The sequence below is a fragment of the Amia ocellicauda genome, chromosome 7 (genome assembly GCF_036373705.1).
Source record: "Amia ocellicauda isolate fAmiCal2 chromosome 7, fAmiCal2.hap1, whole genome shotgun sequence".
Classification (NCBI taxonomy): Eukaryota; Metazoa; Chordata; class Actinopteri; order Amiiformes; family Amiidae; genus Amia; species Amia ocellicauda.
Genome location: NC_089856.1, coordinates 9,655,841 through 9,681,268, shown reverse-complemented (window position 1 = coordinate 9,681,268; position 25,428 = coordinate 9,655,841). Strand labels below are relative to the sequence as shown.

Here is a 25,428-nt window from a genome sequence, read left to right as displayed (position 1 = left end):
CCGGCACCGGCCCCGCGCCTGCGCAGCAAACTGCGGACGTGCGTGCGTGCGTCTGCGCGGTACAGGACTACACCGTGCTGTCTGTACGGCCATCATCACGACGCATACCGGGCCAAATGCGTCCCAGCTGCCTTAACTTGTGACTGGAATTAAGTCTGGAATTGGTCCCAGCTTCAGTTTACCAGACAAACCCGTCAAGATACCATTATCCTGTTTAAGGTCTGTGTCTACTGCAATATGCAGGAGTGAAAACAGACCAGTACAAATGTGCTGTTCATCTAGGGTCAAAGTAATTGAATATGGCGGCGTGATGTTGACAGCTCCAGGACTACATTTTGTTAGCAGAGTGAAGGATCCCAGGCCTAACCACAAAGCTCCATTTTAGAAATATAAATGCAAGGTTACTTTTAGACCTATGTGCCAAGTATTGTAGTGCTGCCCCCTGGCACATAACTAGACCTGTGCCACACAGAGCAGTTACAATACAAATTAAAACTATAGTTTATCCATGTGTGATTCAAGTTTAAACCTTCATCTTATCTGGGTCACTATAAATCAATGCTGGAACAGTATTCCATTAGGAGAGATCTGGAGGGCACTGGGATGTCAATGTTAGATTACATGTTATTCAATTGTAACGAGTGACATTTTATTCAGACACAAAAAAGAAGAGAAAAAGATTTCTTACGGAATTTATTTCACTGCCCCAGTGAATACAGTTTCCAATATTACATTAAAAAAAATGGACAAAGTAAAAATACTTATACCAAATACATGCCCCCATCCTCCATTTCAGAACCAAATGAAAACATTACACAAGACAGAAAATATAAACATTGAATACACACTAGATTAAAAAAAAAAAAAAAGTTTACAGAAATAAAATTCAACGGGAAACCAATGAACTTGAGTTATTGGAAGGTCACCAGTATGAAGACAGATGCTCAGTTGTACCTCTCTCACTCTACCATATGAAATTACTAAATTAGGTCAGCAAGAGAGAGAGAGAGAGAAAGAAAGAATAAAACATTGAAACTCATGATACTGTAGCAGGCCTACATATATAGAATAAAGATGGTCTAAAATGTACCTCATTTACCTATTACATTAAATTACCAGGAACAACCCAAGGTGAAAGTATCTGGCTAATATGCCCCCTCACATAGCTTTAGGGCATTGGGGAGGGCCAAAGCTATATTCAAGGACAGTATAACTTTCAGGCTTTTGCTCCATCTGTACTCTAAATGAATTAATCCAACTAATTTGCTTAATTGGTAATATTTACCATAACTATACACATGAGGGTATGGGATGAAAGAGTCCAGTCACACCAGAGGTCTCTGCCTGGGTCCACACTGGAATACTACTAACCTCTAGTGTATGTAAAGCAGTGTAGTGTCTTGCCCCAAGAGTCATTACTGGTACAATTATGACAGTGGTGATTTTGTCTATTCCAAAAGCGGTGTGGTGGGCTAGTGTGGGGCTCTGCAGGGCCACTACTAGGAGCCAAACTCGACTGACCCCCACTGTCATTTGCACAGCGTCTCCGTGGCTGGGGTGGAGGGGAAGCATTCTGTCACGCATGCCCACCCTTCGACTTCGACGCCCTCACTGGGGCTAGTTCAGACCGCGCCCTCGCTGCATCATTATTCACCGACTAACAGGTCTTATATTCAGGATCTATAAGCCTCTGCTTAAGGCGATGCTGGAAGGGCCTCCAAAATGGAGGAAGAATGGCCGACATTTGTCATGTGCATGGGATATGTTCTCCATGGGATAGCGGAGTCCTGTATCCTCAGTGTGCATCCAGACACAAGATTAAGTGGAAGTGAATTACAAAGCCCCCGATTTATTGCACGTTAGACCAATCATGGCATCGTAATGGAAATGCTACAGTGCCGAGTTCCTAAACGGCCACATTACAGCGCAATAAAGACCGCTGCTGTACTGAAGACCACAAGATTATTCTCAAAGACCTTGATAAAAAGAATAGCCAGAACCCCCAGGAAACCATAATTCTTTGCAAAACCCTTACGCACTGAGCTTATCTCGTGCCCGTTACAGGTTTTACTGGGGTTGCAACTTGTCAGCATGCAAACATATTTACACTTGCACGTGCAAACAAATTAAAAAAGATCTAAAAAAAATAAAACTTTTCAGAACAGATGCAAAGGCTCCGATTATTAACAGTTGCTGAAATGGTGAAGTACAAGGTTTGCAACATGTACCTACAACTGCTTACTAGGCAGTCTCAACTGATCTCAAGTACAGATCTGGACCAATCCAGGTTAGAGCAGTTGAGGTTTCATTACACACACAAAAATGAAAACGTACTAGAATCGTAAAAAACCTTCAGAAACACACATACAAGGGTACAAGGGGAAGTAGAAGGGAGGAGGGTAAGGGGAGTTTGGGGGAATATTAATAAATATTTGTCTTTTTTTTTTTTTTTTTTTTTTTCCTTCACCCTTACGATGCAAGCTGTGTCAGGAATACAGAGCACCGTTATCAGCCTGGTAGAGAACACCATCAATCACATCAATAGTGCATGTGCATGGACGTCTGTATGGCGTCTTGTACAAACTCCCATGATCCTCAGAGTGCTTCACGATTCATGAGCGCGAGGATCGGCAGCTTATCTCGGAAGCGCCAGTGTTCGGGAGTTTAAGCCCCAGGGTTTTCTCGCACATAAATCCATCTCCCGTGCAGACAGCTGTGTCGACACGGAAAACAAAAAGCAAGCTGTAATTAAGGGCTTTTGATGAGCACGTCGCTTACAGATGAAGGCTCTTTCCCTTCTTCCCAATCACGACAGCGCTAACGTGTCTAAACATGCAGACTGTTGCTATGCTACACGGCACCGACGCTTACAAAATGTACAAGAAAATGACCACGAGGCGCAGTTCCTTCGAGGGTTTGCAGAGGCCATCTCCGGTGGCTTGGCTGAGGAGAGCAGCGGTCAGTGACGGCCACACTTCATGGCTTAACCTCCATCCATTTCAAAACGGGCTCCACTAAACCAATGGCATTGTCCCACACAGATTTTCATCCATTGGCTTGTGAAATATCTGGATGGAGTTCGGTAGCACTGACAGCACTGTCCACAGGGGTGGGGACAGGACATTAAAAAAAAAAAAAAAAAAAAAAACAAGATGGGCAATTAATGCCAGTGCTGGCGTTGGCACATCGAACTACAGCAGGACTAGGCGATGGAAGGTGAAGCTAAGGATCCTGCTTGCAAAACATCTGGGACAGGGACAGTGAAGGGCAATCCCTTTGAATCCAAGGAGAAGAAGGTGAGAAGGTAAAATGAATATGTATATATACACACACACAGATATATATATACATATATATAAAATAAAATGAAGTGAGGCCTCTTCACTCTCAAAGCCCCTGTGCCATCCTTTCAGCAGTTCAAAGCCAAGCTCCGCAAGGCAGTTGGATGGTCTTCTGTACAAAAACGTGACCTCCATGAATTGGTTATGGGCCAGAAGAGTTGACCAGATCCAGCACAACCCCCTCAAATGTCTTCATTTCAAGATGATGTGGTAGCCATCATTCGATTCCGCTGTGGGGAGAATAAATCCATTATAACATCATATAGCCATTATCATGTCAAGAGGTTATTATAAAATTAGCCACGTGGGGGAACAATTTACTCTATTCCTGTGATTATCATAGTAGGATTACCCACCACAACCCCACCCAAATACGAATATAAATCAACAGGAATAATACATAATTAGTTAATCCAACTATGATCATCCTACAAGGACTATTTATACCCCAGCACGAGCATGAATTCACTCACTGAATGTGGGACAGTTGACTTACCTTTCATCGTGTCCAGAACAAAGCAAGACTCATCCTGGAAGTTCTGGATCATCTATTAGAAGAGAAACAGGGCTGAAACCAGGCCTTGTAGAACACAATGCGGAGACCAGGACTGTGAGTTGTGCACAGCAGAGCTCATAGACTGGATTTCACTGGAGTCTCAACCACACATGGGGTCAGTTATAAATACCTGTGAGGTTCTCTTCAACTACAGTTATGCTGTAGAATTGCAAAGAGAACAGTAATAAAACTATTTAGCATTTTGCGATGGTCAAATGACCAGCAAAGAACCATGTTTATTGAATTTGGGAAGCTGGATGATCACAGTCATCGATCGGAAATGCAAATGTGAATCTTTAAAAAGAAATCCCCAAATTATATACATTATATTTCAGTAACTAGCACAGATTTTCAGTTACTGTGAACTTGGATAGTCTGTGTTGTAGAGAAGCATCCGCCATGTTTGTTTTTTCTTAAAGTGTCTTAATTCCCAGAATGCATTGCATGATTGACTAAGACCAGTCTAAGCAACGGTTTTATACGAGTGTCTATCGTTAGCATGACTTAATATACTAAGAAAGATCAAGCCTATGTTTATGCATCCGGCCCCTGGGCTGCTTTCTGTAGTAAGACTCAAGACCATCTGAACGAATGCCTTCTTGCATAAATTAAAAGCACCATTTTCTAGGCTGTAAGAAAAGGAAACCGATACCCTGTTTAATATCTGAGGCACAGCGGTTGACCCCATATTCCTTATATACATCACTTTGAAGGTGAAAAACAAAACCAACAGCTGGGATAACTAACAAACTCCCTGCTCTTCCAACGCACACGTACCTTCAACTGATCTACGGATTGGATCAGCAACTGAATCACAGGGTAGGCTTCCTATTATCTGGCATTTATGACTAATGGATTTTATTATTACCTCCTACTACTAGCAGGTCAACCTCAAAGGACACAAATTTAAATCAAATAATATTTGGTAAAGAATATTCCTGGGTTGGGGGGGGGGAATTTATGATTTAGAACGTCAATGAAATTAAAAAGAAAATTACAGAATGCATGTTACTTTTTTTGGAACAGGCATTGCAGAAGAGTGGTGATCATTATTAGTGGGGGAAAAAACAAACTAAAATAACTTTGCTGCAGAGTTCTCAGCTACTTAACTATACCTCTCCATGAAAGCGGTTATTCGCATACATCGCTTTTTAATTGGTTTTTATCTCCTGGAAAAGTTGCACATTTCACATTTAAACAACTTGGAAAATGAAACCTTCATGAAGGTCACAGAAACCAAAATTATTAGTTCAATTAAGGCCACAGTTGTGCATGAGAAATAAAAACTGAGGGCGGAGTTTGGCAACGCTGGGCTGTGTTGTGTGGGGGTTATGTGGGACCCTCACCTCGTCGCTGACCAGCACATGGATGCCCGTGGGCCCCTGTTTGTAGATCTGGCTGATCTGCCGGGGGGAGATGCTGAAGAGCTGGGCGATCTTCTCCGTCAGCTCTGTGGCCGTCAGGTCTTCCAGGTAGATGGCGTGATACACTGAGACGGAGAAACAGGGCCGTTACACACAGGTCAGCGACAGAGTGACAGATCGGCGATCGCCAAAGCACCCATGTTAAAATCAAACTTCTTTAGATTATAACCTTAAGGGCAGACTGACTGTCAAAAGGCCTATAGCAAGAAAGGAGAAGACGACTTTTAACTGAGATTTTAAAAGTAATTTGTAACTAAATATAAGCGTGGTTTCATTTAACCACACATGCATGTACCCTGAGGTTAATTGTCACTGCAGTGTTTTACAGGAGGGGTGCAGTGCAGAGAGTAGGTTGGCCAGAAGAGGGCAGTGCCGAGCCGGCTGTGGGGGTCACCTGAGGTAACCGTAGAGCAGTGGGCAGAATGGCACAAGACTGGGCATTTATTGAGTTTTGCCAACTCAATAACCGCAATATTTAGATTTCAAAATATGAATATAAATAAAGTGAAGTAGTAAAACTGTCTGTTATGCTGAGCTATGATTCCATCTATTTAGTGAAGATGAACGTAAACCGACTTCTAACAAAAAGCCAGATGAAATTAAGTATTTATTATACATTCCCCTTCTGCTTTCCATTTCCAACACACCATGCTTGCATTGTATAGAAAATACATTGATACAAATCGGAGAACATCAGCAAGGGGCCGATTTCTCAAAAGCTGCTCTGTTTCATTCCTGTGCCTTTGAACTAAACATACAGGAACTGCCCAGTCAGCTAATCATGTTCATGATCTATGGCAGGATACAGTATTCAACACAAGCGTGCCAAGTAGGACAGTAAGAAATTAATACGTATGAATGTGGCTTTACACAAGGTGACTTACACAGGTCACACTCATCCCAATACATCATTTTGCATCGTGCATTAGAGGGAGCCCGTGCAGGGCCCTCGGGCTCACCGAAGAAAGTGCTGTTGGCTGCGTCTCCATTCTCCTGCTTCTGCAGCTGCTGGTCTCGGCCCTGCTGGGACTCCTGGCACACGTACACCGTCAGCCTCGGCCGCACCACCCTAGAGACACAGACACACAGAGAGAGACAGAATATTTTAAGTCACTAAAAACCAACCTTTAAATAATCCCACACTTGTGTGAATGTTCAAATAACTGGGTTAAGAAATTGAGAGCTCCTATGAGGGAGGGGATTGTGCAGAGTATTTCTGGTATCTGGCAGTGGGTAACCTAATTATTTGAAAATGAGGCATTAAAAGGAAGATGTATTTATTCCTTTGAGTGCAATCTTTTTTTAATACAAAAGGGGTGGAAGACACCTCCTAGGTTGAGAGCCCTCCTGTACAGACACGAACACCGGTCTCTCAGAGCAGCTGGCACAGTGTGTGAGGGGCAGGGCAACACTCACCGGCCTTTCAGTGCATTGAAGAGTCTGATGCCGTCCGCTGGGCCGCAGATCTGAATGACGTCGTCTCTGGTCAGCTTCAGCAGGTCGGCACCTGGAGGGAGAGAGAAGCTGGGTGAGAACCTGGCCAAGCCCAAGAGTTCAGCCTTCACCCCTATCAAAGCCTCGGCCTGAGGAAGCCTGCAGCGAGGGAAGGAATATTCATATCGATGTACAAGAACCTCTTTCACTGCGCTTAGAGAGATCTAAAACCGATAAATGATATAAAATAAAGCAGACTGACGGGGTTCTTACTCTAAATACTAAAACGGCAGACATTTTTGGGCCCTGTGAGCGTCTGTCCGGGTGGGGGGGTTGTGTATGGATAGACTCCAGCCCCGTTACATTGCCCTGTACCCTGTGCTTCCCCTGCCAACGAACAGATGCCCCCGGCCTGATCAGCATCTCACCCGAGAAGTTGGTAAAGAGGCGACAGAACGGGGAGAAGCGATTCCTGTGCAGCCACTGCTGGGCCTCCTGCGGCGTCGCCGTGGGCAACAGATTCTAAAAGTTAAAGAGAGGGGGGGGGGGGGGGGGGGATAGAGGGAGAGGGAGAGGGAGAGTGTACTGAGGCCAGCAGTCCTCCACTGCACTGCCTCCAACAAACAGGAGGCCCTGACCCTCACACCTCAATCCTGTCCACTATCAAACAATTGACACCGACATACATGCACAGCTAGTCAACTTGAAAAGGTTAGTATTTACATTTCCCTGTGGTTCCCCAATGAGGATGAGGGACAGAACTAACATCTTACATGATCCATAGGGAGTTCCCCCACCCCCCTCCACTGTCTCCATTAAAACTGAAATACATTATGTGCATTTAATACAGCAATGCATACTGAAAATGACAAAAGTGGAAAGGTGGGGGAATATACAAGTAAATCCTACTACAAAACAAATCCGCTTTGCACGTTAAAGCAAGGTAAAAATGAATGAGGACGTTTCACAGATTACTTTAAAACAGGCGAAAGTGACCTTGTTAGTACTTGGATCCCTTCAGTAATAAAAAAGGCTCTTATATGCCAGAGGGTGTAAACTATTGAACTTAATTAGGATTACTAGTTCTCAAGAAACTGCATTTGTTCAAACTCTGTTCAAAGGCAGATAACCATTACAACTGCAGAGGAAGGCCCTCTCGCAGTCAGTCATCCTCAGTAAGTGCCCACACAGGATGCTAGAATACCAGCGGTGCGAACACAGGGACCCCGGTCACCACACATCTCCCTCCCTCCCGGGTGAGCAATAACTGTCTTTGTGGTTAAAAAGCAGGAAATAAAGTCATATGTACCTGGGAGGTTTCAAGGTCTCTCCTAAGAAGATGGCAGGATAACTGTAAGGCAGAATTGCTCTCAATTTTACAACTTTACTTGATTATTCTCAATGCAGTCCTCTATGCCCCAGCACTTACACCCCCCCTACCCCATACAGAAATAAAATAATACAGTGGGGGGGGGGGGGGGGGGGGGGTCAGAGACAACACAGAAACACACCCCAGAGCAGAGCCTGGCACTCCCACACATTCATAAAAATACTAGGGCTCAAGATATCTTGCTTAGTGTGCCATGCAAACTTTTACTATATTAAATATGGTTGGAAGTTTTCATCTCCAACCAGTGGATTCCACCCCCCCCCCCTCCCAACCACATCAGCATGGAAGAATTAATTTGCAATGGGATTTTGGATAGAATAGTTATAGTGCTCGGGAGCAGAAAAAAGGTTGCATGGATACTACTAAAGATCACTTCTGTTTACAAGGAGCGTGGGAGCCAAAGTTATAAAGCCATTACATATTAGGAATTAACTGCTAAAATTGGTCTGAAGCCTAAACTAATGTCAGAGTTCTTGAAGATTTTACACTGTGCATTACTAAGGTGGCCCTGAAGTACAAAACAAACGCAAAAACATGTTATTTTTTTTACATGCATGGTTTTCTTTTTGCACTTCAGGGCCAACCTGCATTACACACAGATGCAGAGAGAGAAGTATTCAGTCTGGGTACCTGTTGGTTTTGATATCCCCATTAGCAAAGTTAGACTACCGAATACCATTGGTCTAACCGTACTAAACCAGGTGTGTACAAAACCAGTCCAGCTTGAATGGACCCGATTAGTTATCAAATAGGAAGTTTACACATCTGGGGTGGAGGGAGCGAGGAGTTTCTGGATTTGGGCTACTAAAAGAGGAAGATCAGTTCCTCTGGCCTAAACACTGATTGGTTGGTTGGGAGAGATCTGGTGGTACCAAACAGAAGGACATCTGGCCTGTGTTAAGGGCTTCTGAACTCTTCACATTCACTGGACATCTCCTGGTCAAATATATTCCCTTATTTGGCTTCCTCCATTTCCCCCTGTCCTCCTAAATATTCACTTCTATCATTACAAGTTGAGGCAAATTCACTGCTATGAAGCCCCACTGACAGGTCTGTGGCTTCACTGCCATGGTATCCAAAACACATAGAATGAGGTTTCTGGCTGCAGGAGGCTCTAATAGGAAATTATGGCCAACACAAATTGCACACAAAATGTAGGTTGAGAGTGAATTTGCACTGTTTTAGATTGTAAGTTGATAGGGTCTGTTGCTCGAATGTCATTCATGAAGGCCTGAAATGCTACAATTCAGACGAAAACTGTGAATATACTGTGGATGAATAGGGTACTTGTATTAATTTTAAAAGAAAATCCCCAGCCAAAAAAGTTGAAAGTATAGCAACAGGTTGTAATTTCTCATTTCAAGGTGCCTTGGGCCCAATTACAGAATACAGTGGACCAAGTAAAATATTGCAAGATTATGTCGGAAAAGTAGAGCGAGTCAAAGAGAGCTAATTTTTAACCAAGAGATGAGGCAGAAGTGTCCAGAACAGGAAACATCCCTACGGTGCGGCCTTGGTTTTCAAAGCCCAAACACTAGCCTGCAGTGCTACCAGCAAATACATTCACACGTGAGAGGTCTGAATAAATGAAGGTACACCGCAGGTTCAGTACTACACTCCACAGCTAATACAATATGCCCCCTGGTGGATTCAATCATTACAGAAAGAGAAAAAGGAGGGTTAAATCAGTATAATAACATGCCTGTGAAAGTGACTGGGTAGGAGAGGTCAGCATTCTGCCCGTGAAACAGGAGGAGACGTCTACCGGGTGTGCGTCCATCTGTGGCACTGTCTGATGGATACACTACCAAAGGGAATTTATTTTGCATTACTTTTACAGACCCTGCTTTCCACCACTCAAGGGCAGGAAAGCTGGAGTGAGGACAAGGTGTACAACTGCACCCCTATCAAAGGCAGTAATCAGCCTTAGGAAACTTCAGCTTCTGGAGCAGTAGGATATTGGGAGATCATGGGATTTCACTGCGTTTATTTTATTTTTTTCAATTCAGTTAAAATTGCCAATGCAGTGCGCATTACCAAAAAGATCACACCAGAGCTTTGGGTTTCAAATTGTTACGTCACCTTAACACAAGAGCAACAGTGATGTCATTAACAAGCGCCAAACACTCAACGTCGGAAGTTCTGGGAGAGTCAAACAAAGCGGACAGATAAGGTAACGTTTGGTACAATTCAAACACTTCCACCTTGTTGAAATACATAGGAGCTTTAGTGATGCAGCCAACATGTCTAACAGATGTTTTAAATGGACAAACAATACAAATGGGAAGTCAATCTGGGAAGTTTGCACACTGGGAGCCATCGTATCCTCCACTGTCTTATTTGCTGCATATAAAAAATTGACAGGCTTTCTGACGCGTGTTTATGATCTTACTGTTGAGCTCATATTAAAGTTATGTTACTCTTGACCATTTTATATCATGCTACAGGGTTTCAAATCCAGGAAATCATTTTATTAACAATGGAAGTCATTGTTGCCTCTTCTTTATAGCGTCCACAGACAGATACACACCCGGTGCGCACACTCCCAGGCCATGCTGGTGGGTCAGTTGCCACACCAGTCTTCCCCAGTCCCTCGCATCCACACAACACACACAACGCACAGGAATACACTTACATCGGCCACCTGGACCACTGGCTCTGGCTGGTGATTGGGGGAACCGTTACTGGAAAACAGGGAAACAGAAACCCGCTGAAAAACACCACTAAATCAAAAGCAATCCAGCCAAGTACAAATCAGAGACAAAGGCAAATTGGGATACCATGAGTTCTGAATATATCCAAGTACATCAGATTGTTTTTTTACAAATAATCTGTTTTTTTTAAACTAAGGATTGCAACCTACTTCAAATGAATTACTGCAGAAATGTTTGCAAACTTTCAAAAGGTAATTTGAGATTTTAGTGCACGTGTGTGGCGAAGGGTCTTGCCCGCTTCCCAGTCACCTACCCCTCTGCTACAGGGAAGTTGTTGTGCGGGGTGTTGAAGCCTGGAGAGGGGGAGTTGTTCACATAGGAAATCTCAGGCCATGGAGAGCACTGTGGGAGGAAGAGAAACTATTCCATTATGCCAGTGGTTTCAGCCCGGGTCCGAGGCCCCGCTGTACCGTGACAATTCAGTCCCAGAGAGATCAGCTGGAACCTTCTCTGAACTTCCAGTTTAGTCTTTGTAAACCATTTAGTTAACAAAAGGTTTGCGTTTTCAAGTGCCTTGTGTCATTTTATAGTCCCCTAACCATTTAATATAATGGAAAAGCTTCAAATGAGCCTCTTTTTTTTTTTTAAGCAATACTTCAGTTAAGGCTTCATTTAAGTAATTGAACAACACGAAACGGCAGCGGCCATTCACTCATTGGGGGTTAACTATGGTAACCCACGGGGTGGCAGGGAGGTCTGTCATGTTTAAAACCCTTATCCCGCCCAGCCCTGCGAGGGTCGGTGCCCAATGCTGACCTCAGTCAGGATGGTGGTCTCGTACGACGGCTGGTACTTCTCCTTCTCCTGCGGTGTCCTCTTCTCCATCTTCTCTCGGTCTGTCTTCTGTTTCCTGTCCGCTCCTTTAGGCTGAGGTTGGATGGGAAGGAAAAGCAGAACAGGCAAACAAAGTAAATGCACAGTTAAAAAATACATGTACATAAAAATCACTGAAGGCATGTTAATGCACTGCAGGCTGGTGGGGGAGTCCTTCTCAGTGCAATTTCAACTGAGACCCTTATTCTTCTCCCTCCGGGGACAAAAAAAAAAAAAAAAAAAAAAGCTATATTTGGATGGCTTTCAGAGGGTTTTTTCTGTTTTTTAAATTGTCTCTAGACGTACTACAAAACAGTTCTTGCTGCTGCATCATATAATTATACTGCCAGGAGGGGAGGCCTTGGCTCAGATTTATTTTCTCCTAGAACAATCTACCATCCTATAAGAGTTTGGTTTATTTATTTGTTAATATTCAATCTGTAAAGCACTCCGTGGCTACCCTGTGAAGGGTGCTATACTAAATATAAATTTGTTGAAAATGTATTCTTAAATTAGAGTTTAAATTTTGAAAGGAGAGCAAGATTTTTCTCTGCCGCAAGACGAAGGCAGATTATATGCCGAAGTCCCCAAGGGTCAGCTTTGTTAAAAGTAATTTGAGAAACTGCAGACCGACAAAAGCCACTAAGCAGAAATATACCATCTTGTATTAGCTCCAAGTATTAACAGTTCAGACTGCAGCCCAGCACTAACACAGAGCTACGGAAAACAATATAACCATTAACCTACTTCACACTAGCCCTTAAGTATCAATACCACTGTCAATATCAAATTAACCAAAATTAGAGCAAAAAATAAGTAATTTGGACTAACCAAACCACTGCCTTTTGCCATTGCAAAATTGAAACCCTGGTAATGCCCGTGTCTGTTCCTGGGCAATAACAGCTCCATGGTGGCTTGCATAACATACAATAAGATCTAGGGGTTATATAGAAAACCCCACTAATGTGTATGTTCCATTTCTGTGACTCGCTCTTGCTCTCAAATAAAACAGAGGCTGCCAGGTATGTTCAATACAACACATTCTACAGTCCCCCAATTCTAGAGCCTTCACCTCGAGTACCCCCCCCCCCCACCCCCAACTCACCTTGAACACTTTGATCTGGCAGCTGGCTGAGTGCAGGTGCTCAGTGTACTCTCCGTTGTCGTTCTCCTTGAAGGTGTCGATCTGGATGCGGAACGGGACGCCCTTCTCACCCCCATGTTTGCGCATGGTGAACTCCGTACTGATGCAGTGCACCTGGACAAGACAGGCCCACAAACAACACGATTGAGGGCTGGTACACACGGGCACCCACGGGATCGCCCCGTGACCTGTGACCTCCCAGTCCAGGAAGCATTCAAATGCCTTGTGGTTTTCAGTCCAAATATGCTAACAATTACACACCTGAATGGAATGGCGTACAGACAACATAATTAGTTACACAAAATTTTATGAGGGTATATGCAAGCTCTTCCAAAATTACATGGGCATACGCAAAGTTCCCATCAAATTACGTGGGCATAAGGTGCAACTACAGGATACGTAAAGGGAGCTAGTGAACTGGGAGTAGTTAAGTCCGTAGTTACAAGTTTTCTATTGCTCCCATTTGCAAGTTATTTATTGGCTTTAAAATTATTTATTTTTTCTTTAATTTGATACATAAATGCATATGGAACAAACTTTGAAAGAGCTGGACAACGCTAAATCAACAGGAAAATAACAGGAAAAATAGGGCGAAGTATAAAGGGTTAAATACAGTAGGAGGACAGAATGTGCTCTGGTGTTACACTAACCCAATATGATTAAAATATATTTTATCTCCAGAGAAGCAGAGGAAACCACAGACTGCTTAGGAGTGTTTAATGACTAGAGCTTGGTTTGACAAAGGCTTGCCAAAACATTGAAAGGTTTTGAAAGTTTGCCATTTCACAGGATCTTCTCCCCCTGTCATGAGGGACTCAGGGTTCACAGCACTGACCTAACACAGTGAGTCTGTGAAAACTGCTGGGATAATACAGCACAGGATTAATTGGTTCCTCCTGCATCAGATTGAAAAGAAAAAAATACAAAAACAGGGCAAAAATAAGAGCCACATACAGGAGGGTAAATCACAAGACGCTGCTGCCATGGGCATGCAGACGTTAGGAGGCCCAATTGCCTGAGCACGGGCTCCATACCTGGATGAACACAGAGGTCCTCTTTGACGGGTCCCACAGGAACTCGACAGTGTTGAGCTGAGTAGGGTTGGCCCTGGGGTCAATCATACCCACTGACATGGGGATATCTGCAGCAAGGAAAAAAAAAAAATGTTACAACAGGTAGACAAAACATCCAAGCACAGGGATAGCCATGACCTGGTAAACCCTGGAGTGGGTCAGCCTATAGCAGTGGTTCTCACTTAACCCACGGTCTTCAGATTTGTATTTGATCTTTATCTATAGCACCTGGCCGCAGTCTGGGATTTCCATTCACAGCCTATGGGTCTGCCTGCAGCATGGCGATTTCAAAACTGATATTTTTTTCCTCAATGTAACTGAATGTGGCCGAGTCCACAGAAGGAAGAATTTCTCGCACCCCACCTACAAAACCATTCATTGCATCACTACCTGTGGGAACTCACACAGAAAATGGAACTGTGAAAAAACACCTGGCCTGCAGCGCGCAGTGCTCTCATGCAGTTGCATGGTTCACAGACAGATGAACAACCAGGCCTGGGGCTCATTCTCAAACACACAGACAGTGCATCAGCCAGAGTGACTAGTTATAGGCTCACGTTTGTGTGCATCTTCACACTTGTGTATGCGTGCATGCACGTGAATGCCCCTTCCCCTTACCCAGGTCCAGGATGCGGTCTCCAGGCCGATTCCAGCGCCAGCCCTCCAGCTGCTGGTGCTCGGTGTACTGCAGCCGCCGGTCATGGAACACAACGCGAATGATGCTCTGACAGGAGAGAGGGCACACAAGATTAACCCTTGGCCCCTCACTCTTTCTTCACCCTTAGCATTATATTTGGCTAACTAAACCCACCTACCTCAGAGTACAGGAAGGATTACAGCCTAAGGAAGAATATGAATTCAAAAGGCACAGGATGTACAAAAGCTACCTGGCCTACACAGTTAATAGGTCCCCCACAGGCCTGTCCTGGCAGCTTAGCACAAAGTGAGAAACTCCCCATCAACCACAGCACTTTGTAAACAAAAACAAAAACTCAAAGAATTAACCTACACCTATTATTCAAATAGATTTTTGTTTAAACCTTTCATTCAAACTGAAGGATAACTACTCAAAACTACAGCAGCTACTGAATTTAAGAGTTCTTTTGATCATTGGTTTTGATCATTCCCTTGAAAGAGTTATACAAGCAAAACTCGGCTTACATGCCAGCTGACCAACATACAGCACACAAGCAGAGTCTCCAACACGCAGGCATTTAATGGGTGCAACATTGTAGGTGTTGCAACTTTCTACATTTTAGGTCAAACTACTATAAAAGGCGCAGTAGATAGTAGTTAAATTTATACTAAACCATCAGCGCTCACCTTCACCATCTTGCCGGTAATTTCCGGCAACTCGCCCATCTTCCGGTTGTCCAGCATTCGGATTTCATAAGATTGCCCTGCAACACAGAATGAGAGGGTCACTTGCAACACTGGACAGCAGCTGTTCTCCGAGATCCCCTGCGATGGACATCTATCCATTCCACACTTTGGATGCATCTGTGCACACAGACTGGCACATTGTGGCACACAGATAAAAACCAACTCGATCAGAGTTAAGTCCATTAACTCTGAAATTTGCATAGCGGTGAATCAGCTTGTAATTTGGGTTTGCTTTTTACTCAATGTATAACTAAACTGTCATTCACTAGACAACACTTATTGTTTTTTTTGCTTCGATTCTGTTACACAATTTCTAGCCTGAGCTGTATTTTTCCCAACATAAAAAAAAAAAAAAGATCAGAGGAGATTAGAGCCGTTTTCACTGTACTTAAAAGGTTAAAAGTGGAAGACCAAGGCAAGGCACCTTGAAAACAAAATGTACTATGCATGTTACAGCTTTTGGAGACTTCAAGGAAACAGCCAGTACAGTTAGAATAAGAGATGCCACTGACAGATTCACCGAGTTGTTTCACAGAGGCTGCCGAGAAACACAGTGACGTGCAAAAATCAAAATCAGTGGCTGAACTGACAAAATGGTGGATTTAAAAAAAACAACTTATCTAACATTTGCTGTGAAGACATGGAAAGATTTTGCGAAGCCCTGAATGTGCTGTAAAAATAAATAAATGCATTAACATCTGAAACATCTCAGAGTTTCCTGACTGATGACTCACTTGCCCCTCCCCCTCCGGCTGCACAAAGCAGGAGAGTGCAGCCAGGTGGTCGTGACCACAGTGCGATGGTGACTGACAACACATGCAACACCAAGTCATATTTCCCTTGACTGAGCAGCGGGTTTCCTGCCCCCGGAGCCTCACCTTGGTTGAGGTAGGTGAGGGTCTCGTCGTGCAGTTTGACGGCGGGGGAGGTGGAGGCGCACAGCACATACTGGAAAGGCAGGATCTTGTTCTCATTGTCGGGAGGCAAGTTGGACTCCTCCTGCTTGAAGATGGGCAGGGCCAGGACATCACTGCAGGAGAGGAGAGCGGCACAGACGTCGAGCTTGCTGACATAATACCTCAAGAGCATTGTGCTTGCATAGGACTGGGAGGCAGTTAAAGGGATCATATCACCCTGTTCCAGTCTAAAATGAAATACCTTGGCTTGCTCAGTCAGGATTCCCCCCCCCCCAATAGGATTACTCTTTCAAAGCATGTGTGATTCTCCATGCCCCCGATTTGGTTTAGCCTGTCATTTCACAGGCCATCAAAACTCACTCTTCCTGAAATCACAGAGAGCTTCATAGAATGCAAACTTGTGACCTCTAAACAAAACCCAACCCTTTTAGTTACGAAGCTCCTCTGGGAAAGTATACCTTCATTATTGATGAAGGACATTTTAACCAAGGTTCCCCAATACAGGCTGGCGAACTCTGGTCATGGTTGGCCACCATGACAACTTGATTCCATTTAATCCAACCTGCCAAGTGTTTACTCAAGCCAATCATTGGGATTAAATACTCACACATACGATGGGTTTGAGGTGTTCAGTGACTGACGATTTAGAGACCCTATAAAACCTGCAGGATTGTGCACTGCAAAAACAGTGATTTTTCTAATTTCCTATGACACTTTGGGTATTTTCAGGAAGTGCGTTCACATTGGTGTCACATAGATGAGGCAACAATTACTCCTCACTGTGCAATTCCATCTAGGTACAAATCACTGGACATAACCAGGGCAGGGTACAATCACCCCCCAGTGTACAAAACTTCCCAGGTTGACTTCCGGTCCTAGTTTGGATTATATATTTTTTCATTTTTTAAACAGTGCCGTTATACATGTAAACTGCATGAATACGGCTCCTCTTAACTTCAAATGGGACTAGTTCATTTGTGAAGTTTTGTATGATGGGAAATATTCTAGCCCACACCTGAATCACAGACGACAGCACCGAGCAGGAAAAGGAAGTCTCTCGATACAGGATTGCTTTGCTTGAATGTGGTGTCCCCTCTTACCACAGTATAGCCATACAAGGTTCTTTTTACCCCTGTTCAAATGGACCCGCCCACAAGTCACTGCACAACCACTTATGACTGGACATGGGCACATCCTACATATCTTGGGCAGGGTCCTATTGTTAGGTACTCCTACTGTTTTTCAACCCCATAAGGTTGCAAGCACTCCCATTTTCTTAAGACATTGGATTTCTAGCTGGGTGATATTGGAAGCTGGGGCAATTAACAATTAATGACAAAGACCGTAGATGGAAATAGCAGAACAAACAGGGCTGGGGAAGGGAGGGCTGGTGTGAGCATTTTAGATCTGTTGGTTTCCTTGGAAACAACACGGCACACCAAACCAGTCACGACTAACCACCCGAGCTGTCACTGTAGAGAGCAGAGTATGAGTGAGACTGACGCAGGCAGGCCAATCTGCTCATCTACCTTGAAGGAGGAAGAACAAAAACTAAGGCTTCCCAAAGTCCTGCTCCAATAGATTGCAAAGATATACAATATTCTGAAAAACACAAATGCAAGCCCTGTCACCTTGCCTCTTTAACAGCAGGTACTTGTGTCGCCATCCATGCTATGAATGTGAAAAGTCTGCACTCTTCACAACTTGTGGAACAAATTAAGAACGCAGACGGGTCAGCAAAAATGCCCCCAGCACGAACACTTGGATCAGCTCTGCCTCCAATGAACAGATTAGTACTCTATAGTCACAGGATTAAATTAAAACCAAGGCACCTTTTTGGGTTTCACATTATCATAGTTATCTTTATCTTTCAGCATTGATTCAATTCCCATTTTCAGTTTTTTTGCTGTACCAATCCATGACACAGCAGAAGGAGAAGGAGAATATAGCAGAAGCAATAGCTTAAGGGGGGGTAATGACTGAGTTCTTACAGTGGATTTTGTCTGCAAACCATCCACACCATAAGTAAGGATTTTCATCAACCTTGGGCAGTTATAAATTTATAACTTGATAGCTTCTTGCCTACCCAATGGAAATCCACCATCAGGCACAGCTGGGATTTGTAATTTAGTGATTAGCAGTAAGGTTGAGAACCAAGGTGCAAGTGCGCAGATAGCTAATCCCTCTGCTCTTGACACTACAGAAGACTGCCATCAAAGGGGAGACGGGTGCAACAGTTAAATATAGAACGCCGGACCCCGCAGCTTCAACACTGCCGATTAACACTATCTGCAGTCCTACCCCCACCCCCTTCCACTTCTGTTTTTTCCTGTGTTCTCCGGATATTCAGACAACTACATCTGCCGTGTTGAGTCATCCTGCACTGCTGCAATCCTGTCTTTCCGGTGCCACTCTGTAACGCTGTGTAACCAAGAGAGCTGGGCATAATTTTTCAGCACAGTAGCTGGAAGTCTATCAGTGTGGTGCCTTTGGACCAAAAATATGGAGGGATTAATTTTTCAATCTCAAGATTGACCATTAAAAGGTTAGGAATCTCACACGTGCACTCTCAGCAACAAGGTTAAAAAGAAGTGGAAAAAAAAACTGCTATGGGGGGAAAAAATAAAAATAAAAATGAAGTTACCACTTATATGGATATGTAACTTATATGTTTATCGGGCTGTTATCTTACAACTAAAAAGTATCTCAAAACCATCTGATCATTGTCACATAACCACTATTCGTCATTGTTACATCACCCACTGCCATGGCAACGTCTTCCACACTGCCGTGTCAGAATGAGAGGTGCATGGTGTTCCACAGTTTATTTCCTCATTTCCCCAGAGTGGCATGAAGAGTAATTCATATTCAGGCTGTGGGATAGCAAATCAATACTGGTGTTATGAGCAATTATAAAACTTTCAACAAGGTAAAAAAAAAAAATCTGGCATTTCCCCCCCCCAAAAAAATTCTTCTATAAATCTCTAGGACGTATTAAACAACAGCAAAAAAGATCATTCTATTCAGTTGTTTAGCTTCTGATATCTAATTAGAGTACATAGATGTAGGAACAAAACAATACAAGGTCTACAAAGGAATGAAAATGTTTACTCACTTATACCAATAAACCATAAAAAAAAAAATGTAAAAGATTCTCAAGTGACTGGAAATGATTGTTTGTTTTTAAAATTGGCCCATCACACCTGCTCTTCAGCTTCCCAGTTTAGAAAGAGATGATAATCTGAAGCAAAATATGGGTCGAGAAACACCAAGCACAGGTTAGCAGGACTGAAGACCGCACAGGAAAAAAAACGGCCGTGGCAGTGCCAAGGTGGGACAGGGCGCAGAAGCTCATTTCATCAGGATTGCCACGAAAGACCAGCAGGTGCTCCCGTCCTCTGGAACACCACCACACTGATCTCTCCTCACTGTCTGAAACTGCCACAGATCAGACTGAGTGGCATGCGAGACGTCTAGTATTCAAGGAACCCCGTATAGCAAGTCTTTAAATATTTCATTCCCAAGTTTTAACACTGTAGAACAAAATATTCCCCTCAGTACTTCCAACTGCGTTATCCAGGGCAAGCCTCTACGTTCTTCCTCGGTGCGATCACTGTAAATAAGGACACAGCGGTGCAAACAGATGAGCACGAGTGCTTGAGAAAGTACAGCCAACAAAGAGCGCATCCATGTCCCAATCCTCACCAAGATCAACAGGGAACGGAGCTCAGACTCAGTGACATTTATGTGCACCTCCTCAGCAGTTCAAGAAGTATATATAGATACATATAACACTATTTTCACCGTGGCTTGTGTTGTGTAAACTGAATGATGTTCTAATTAAGCATATTAATAACTTCAGTTACTAAATTTAAGACCCTACAGTTTTTTATTTGTTTGGAATCACTTGGAAGCAACAGGTGATTTCTTTCCCCCCAGTAGTTTAGCAAACTTAGGCTTGGGGGGGGGAATAAAGCACCAATGCCATCTGTACTATGGGAATAGTGTTCTAGTGCCATCTTATCACCCTCCCTTTTTAGTCCATTAGATGCACTCAGTCCCTGAACGTTTCCACTCACCTTACATTTATATACATGTACATAGGAATACATACACATACACACAACCACATTTAGATGTCCTCAATCAGTAAATGCTTCATGCTCATAGCAGACAGCTCTGCAAGTTTACCTCCGGAAAGTTTCCACTGAGCAAGCCAACCCCCCCGCCTCGAAACCTGAGCCCCCTCAGCGTCCGCCCACTGTACCATTGTAAACAAGACCCCTTCCCATCCGATCAGCAGGGAATAAACCCAACACTGCATCCCAGCAGCCATTCCAGAGGCTGAGCAGTGCACACAGAACGGCATCAATCTACAGCAAAACTGCTTAATCAGCCTGTAGAGATGAATCATTCGAAACACCACCACATTATTTTTTGATTCAGGTCTATGAATGCAGATTAAGGCATTACAGAAGTGCATTTGATAGCGGAGAGCCTAAAATGCTTCTTTAGCCGATTTACTACAGCACTACTGCCATTTCACTTCATTTTCATTGTGACTAAGTTGCCCAGTGCTTCTGAAACACCTAGAAGACATGTGCCCAGATGTTAACTATTCAACAGTCTTATTCTGAATTCCCAGAGACTGTTAAGGTTAGGCTTGCAAAAAGGCACTTCAGATAGAGAGTAGGATGGAAGATTGTTGATTTTGTGTGTGCTCACTTAACGTTGAAACTCTTAAACATTATACTACTTGCTGCCACTATATAGCGAAGGGGAAAATACCTAATTCAAAGAAATAAATCTATAACAGTTCACAAAACAAAAAAGGTTTCTGAAACCTCTGGAGATTGGGGCTCCAAGCACAGTTGCTAGGTGCCAAACAAAGCCAAAGAATACACACCTCTTGCACAAAAAGAGATTCATCTTGTCCCAGTTCAAACTCATCGCCAGGTCACCCTCCCATCCTGGACACCACAAACGAGTCATGGGCAATTACTGAAGAGGAGGTGCTCGGCCTTCACCAGGTCGCTCACTGGGTGCCGTATAGGCCGCTCTCGGAGGGACAGTTTGTAAGTTTCTCCACAAGCTCTTCACAGGTAAATTGGAGTTTCCATTTTTGCTTCCTTTTGCTTCTGCAGAGGGTCTAAAGCACATGTGGAGCTCTTCTGAAGGTTGACACTGGGAGCAGAGACTTGGGTAATGTGTCAACTTACTCACTCTCAGATACTGTTACACGTGTCCCCGATTGCTGTCCCCAAGACTGGAGAGAACGGCATGACATTTGGAGAGAGACCAACTGTATGATCCCACTACAGGGAACATTAAGAGCGGCTGGGGAGTTCACTTTGGAAGAAGGTGGTTGCCCAGAATTTCTTCTTACAGCAAAAGCTCTTTTCCAAAATAATCTAATCATCCATCAGCTAAAGACTCCTACAGTTTAGACAACTTGGAATGGATTAAGCTGCTAAGTAGCAGGAATTGCAACTAGTCCCCCCCACCCTGCCAAAACCACTGAACGTGATACAAGCATGAAGTGCAGAAAATCCTGGTAGCAGTGACAGTAGAGGGTAACTAGACCACTAGACAGACTATGCCATCAGACGATAGGGAGGACACGGTCACATGTTTTTGCAAGTGTGCGATTACAAAAACACTCAATTCCAGCAAGAGCACCATGGTGACCAGCCTTTAGCGCACGACCGGCCCCAAACACAATAATGGATGTGCATGCTAATGAAAACCATAAACCTGATCTGTCGAGGCAGGTGGACATCTGCTCGGGAAAACAGCTTTGTAACCCTGTACGGCCAACTTAATGTATTGACAGTAATCGTCTGTGCTTTCAGTGGGGTGTGTTTGCTTTGTTTTGTTTTTCTTTACTTGCCCTTGATAGTGACAAAGATTGTTAATAGAAATGAAGAGGTCACGGGCTAAACAGAGGCATTCAGGACAGTGAGGAGAGGGATGGGAAAGATAGGGAAGGTGAGAGAGGGGGTACAGGGAGAAGGATAAAGGTTGTAACTACATGTGATTGTAACCATTTGGGTTTGTCGCTTCCATCCTTTTTTAATAACCACTTCATCCAGTGGAGCCTAACCCGAGTAACCCTTTCCGTTCGAAACGCAGACACCCAAGATTGGCTTGCCTTCCAACAGAAGCCACAGTTCAGCTTTCTGCACCAGCAACTGATCCACCTTGCGCTGCCATTGCTTTATAGTGCAGTTCTCAACAGGATTGTGTATAATAACTCTCGAATACAGCCATCGTACCACGCTTTCCTCAATGACATTCACTGCTTCGGCTCAAAGACTGTTGCACAGCCCAATAATTGAACTGCTAAAGACAAAATCAAAGACCAGAAAAAGAAAATCAAATCAGTAAAGAGAAACGAAGTCTGGTTACCACTGTCGTGTTACAAAGAGTAGGAAAGCCAGGCAGTCGTCTCACAAGATATCTGTGGTCTCAATCCCAGGATTAGAAACAAGAGAAAGGTGAGACTAGTGCTTTCCTTCATGTCAGTTTTTTTTGTTTTGTTAGTTAGCACATCTTAAATTATAAATAAGGTGCGGATAACTTGAAAATCAGCAGATTTAAAAAAAAAAAAAAAAAAAAAAGTACTCTGGTAAACAGGTGAATAACGATCATAAACTCAAATGCAAACTGCAAAAATTGTGCAAAGCATCTTTAGGCTACATATATTAGAGCTTAAGAAACCTCAAAAGAGGTTTTTTTTGTATCATGATGTGAATCTCCTGTACTTACATTTATACTAAATCTCAAGGCTATCATCCTTGATGATTGATCACCACACTTGGGGTCAAATGCATTAAAAATATTTCCACAAATACTTTTAAGATTGGACAACCCTCTGGTCATCAAGGTGAACCCTTTTAAATTGCAGCTCTACCTATTCACTATATACCCAACTTGCCTAGATCTTCTGCGCCTGTGAAGCGGACAGTTCTGTAGTGGTTGTGAAGATCACAAACAGGCAAGTCTGAATGGGGAGGGTGAGGGGTCGAGAAGCGATAAGAAGCACTCAACCTTGATGAAGGGGAGCGAACACAATCTTGACAATATTTCAAGAGCACTGCAAATATATCTAACCATCCAGCACAATCTCAAAGTTAGAGGGTTCTTACAAAAGGAGGTATGAGTGAAATGAGGGGCAGCACATACATTTTTAGTAAGAGAAGTCCTATAACATCCAAACATTTCAAGATACTTGGAGATGGGGACTTTAAAACAACCACACAAATCAAACCCTGCCCAGTCAACACTACAGTTTCAGAAATAATTTGGCTGGGGTCCCATATGCATGTAAAGTGAGCAAATGGTTACCCTGCCTATTAAAATACCCTAATCCAATTGGGAAGATCAACTCCTGAACGAATACACCAAAAACTGCATCTGTTAAACTAGTTTCAGGAAGCGGGGGGGGGGGAGTAGGGCCTGTGGCGAAAGTTTCAGTTAAATTTCAGTTAAGCCGTACATTTCTGTGAATTACTAGTAAACTGGTCTGTTGAACAGGTTGCTCCCTCTTACAAGTGCTGTATTGATCGACTACAATGTAACAATATATAGAAGCTGACTTGTATAGATGTAAAGAGCACAAGCCACATGTCATCTAGTGTGAAACTGATAAATGCACACAGAAAAGGAGCCTTCTGTCTGAACACTCCTCCCGTTTGGGTGGAGGGATCCAGGAAAGCAACAAGTGGGAGATTCCCAAGGAGGGCAGCTTTGATGTAGCTGGATGTAAACACCCCTCCTTACCCCCCACCACCAGGACACAAATGAGACTTAAATAGAGGTAGCATACGTCGTGTGTCTGGGTGTACAGAATTGAAAACTTCAGGACTGCGGATTGACAAGGCGGTAGTTGCCCAATACCCCGCTCCTCTGCACAGACCTGCCCTTCGCCCGTCCCGTCATTGGTCCAGAGGTGCAGATCGGTGCGACCTGCGATCCCAGCGCCCCCGCATCCACTCCCCGCACGGCCAGCCTCTTACTCTAACAACTCCCAGGCCACATACCTCATACTGTACGCCCCGGCTCCGAGCTCCTGCCCGATCCCGGAGAGGCTGGCATCGAAGTCCTGCACCAGCCCCGACTCGATCACCTCATCCGCCAGCGGCAGCTTCAGCGCCCACGCCATGGCCGACGAGAGCGGGGCCTCGGGTCCGAGTCCGAGTCGAGCCCGGCCGGAGACAGCACGCCGCGGCAGAAGTCCAACTCCAGACGGGACGGGCAGCTACGCGGGCTCCTGGCTTCTCTTATTGTGCCTGAGCAGAGACACCAAACACACACGTCAATCCCAAGAAACCGGGCCACCCCGACGTGCCTGGACTATGATATTAATAACACACACACACACGTCGATATTTACTAACGCTTTCTACAGTATGTGCTGCTGTCCAGGTATGCAACAAAAGTCAAAATATCCGTCTTAACTCGCTCCCACCATAATGCTTCTTCAAACACACACTATTTCCGTTTATCCCCTTTGTTGCTGCTCCTATACCTTAAACAAAATCCCCCCCCCCCCGTTACAAATACACCTTTTTTAATGTCCCCACTTAAAAACAAACGCAAACCCTTAATGCTAGACAGCTGGCGAGAAGAAAAGGGAGAAAAGAAAAAAGTTTACATGCACCGCATTCTTCTCCGCACCGCACGATAAACAGGTTGCAATGCAAAAACAACTGAAATCAGGATCGGGGAGGGTGAATAGACAGCTCACACTAGGCGGGAGATCCCCTTCTGTGTAAACTAGGAAATGTCTACAGCACTGCGCATTGTGCGGGTTTGTTTATCCGCCGGCCCTCGTCTCCTCTCTCCCCAGTCCGTCTGAGCAACATGGAGGAAGTTACCTACCTGAAACATTTGACCCCGCAGCGCTAGCCACGCCCGGCTCCGGAATAACAGAGGGGTCGACCAATCACGGCCGGGCTTCCGAGTTTTGTGGCGATCCTGCACCAATCACGCCCGGCGTTTCAGGATAGGAGGCGGGACTTTCCGCGGAGAGGGAAATGAATGATGACGTTTTCGCGAAATGGGTGGGAAGAGCGGTTTCTGTTTTTTAAAGGCGCAGAGTGTTTTGTTTACGGTTTTTTGCGATGTCCAAGAAGATTGCACTTGCTGGACAGATGCATCCGTTTGGCTTCTGTTGTAATCTGACTATCAAATGAGCAAAATAATCCCCTAAACGTCACCGAATATATCTTTATTTT

General features: G+C 44.1%; 1 protein-coding gene across 7 annotated transcripts; it reads right to left on the bottom strand.

Annotated features, from left to right (window-relative positions):
- Positions 1-678: 678 nt before the first annotated feature.
- Positions 679-25,061, bottom strand: tfcp2 (transcription factor CP2). 7 transcript variants are annotated; one of them, XM_066708272.1, is made up of 18 exons: positions 24,846-25,061; positions 24,232-24,480; positions 16,151-16,302; positions 15,213-15,289; positions 14,508-14,613; positions 13,851-13,957; positions 12,778-12,930; positions 11,616-11,726; positions 11,113-11,201; positions 10,781-10,829; positions 9,848-9,949; positions 8,065-8,106; positions 7,184-7,277; positions 6,738-6,828; positions 6,206-6,390; positions 5,244-5,386; positions 3,838-3,889; positions 679-3,571 (listed from the first exon to the last, which is right to left on the bottom strand). In XM_066708272.1, exons 2-18 carry the CDS (start codon positions 24,351-24,353, stop codon positions 3,534-3,536), a joined length of 1,713 nt encoding a protein of 570 aa, XP_066564369.1. In that variant the 5' UTR covers positions 24,354-24,480; positions 24,846-25,061; the 3' UTR covers positions 679-3,533. The 7 variants fall into 7 exon arrangements, with proteins under 7 accessions (XP_066564369.1, XP_066564373.1, XP_066564371.1 ...); XM_066708276.1 differs by having other exon boundaries at positions 6,281-6,390; XM_066708274.1 differs by having other exon boundaries at positions 24,852-25,061.
- Between the last annotated feature and the right edge of the window lie 367 nt (positions 25,062-25,428).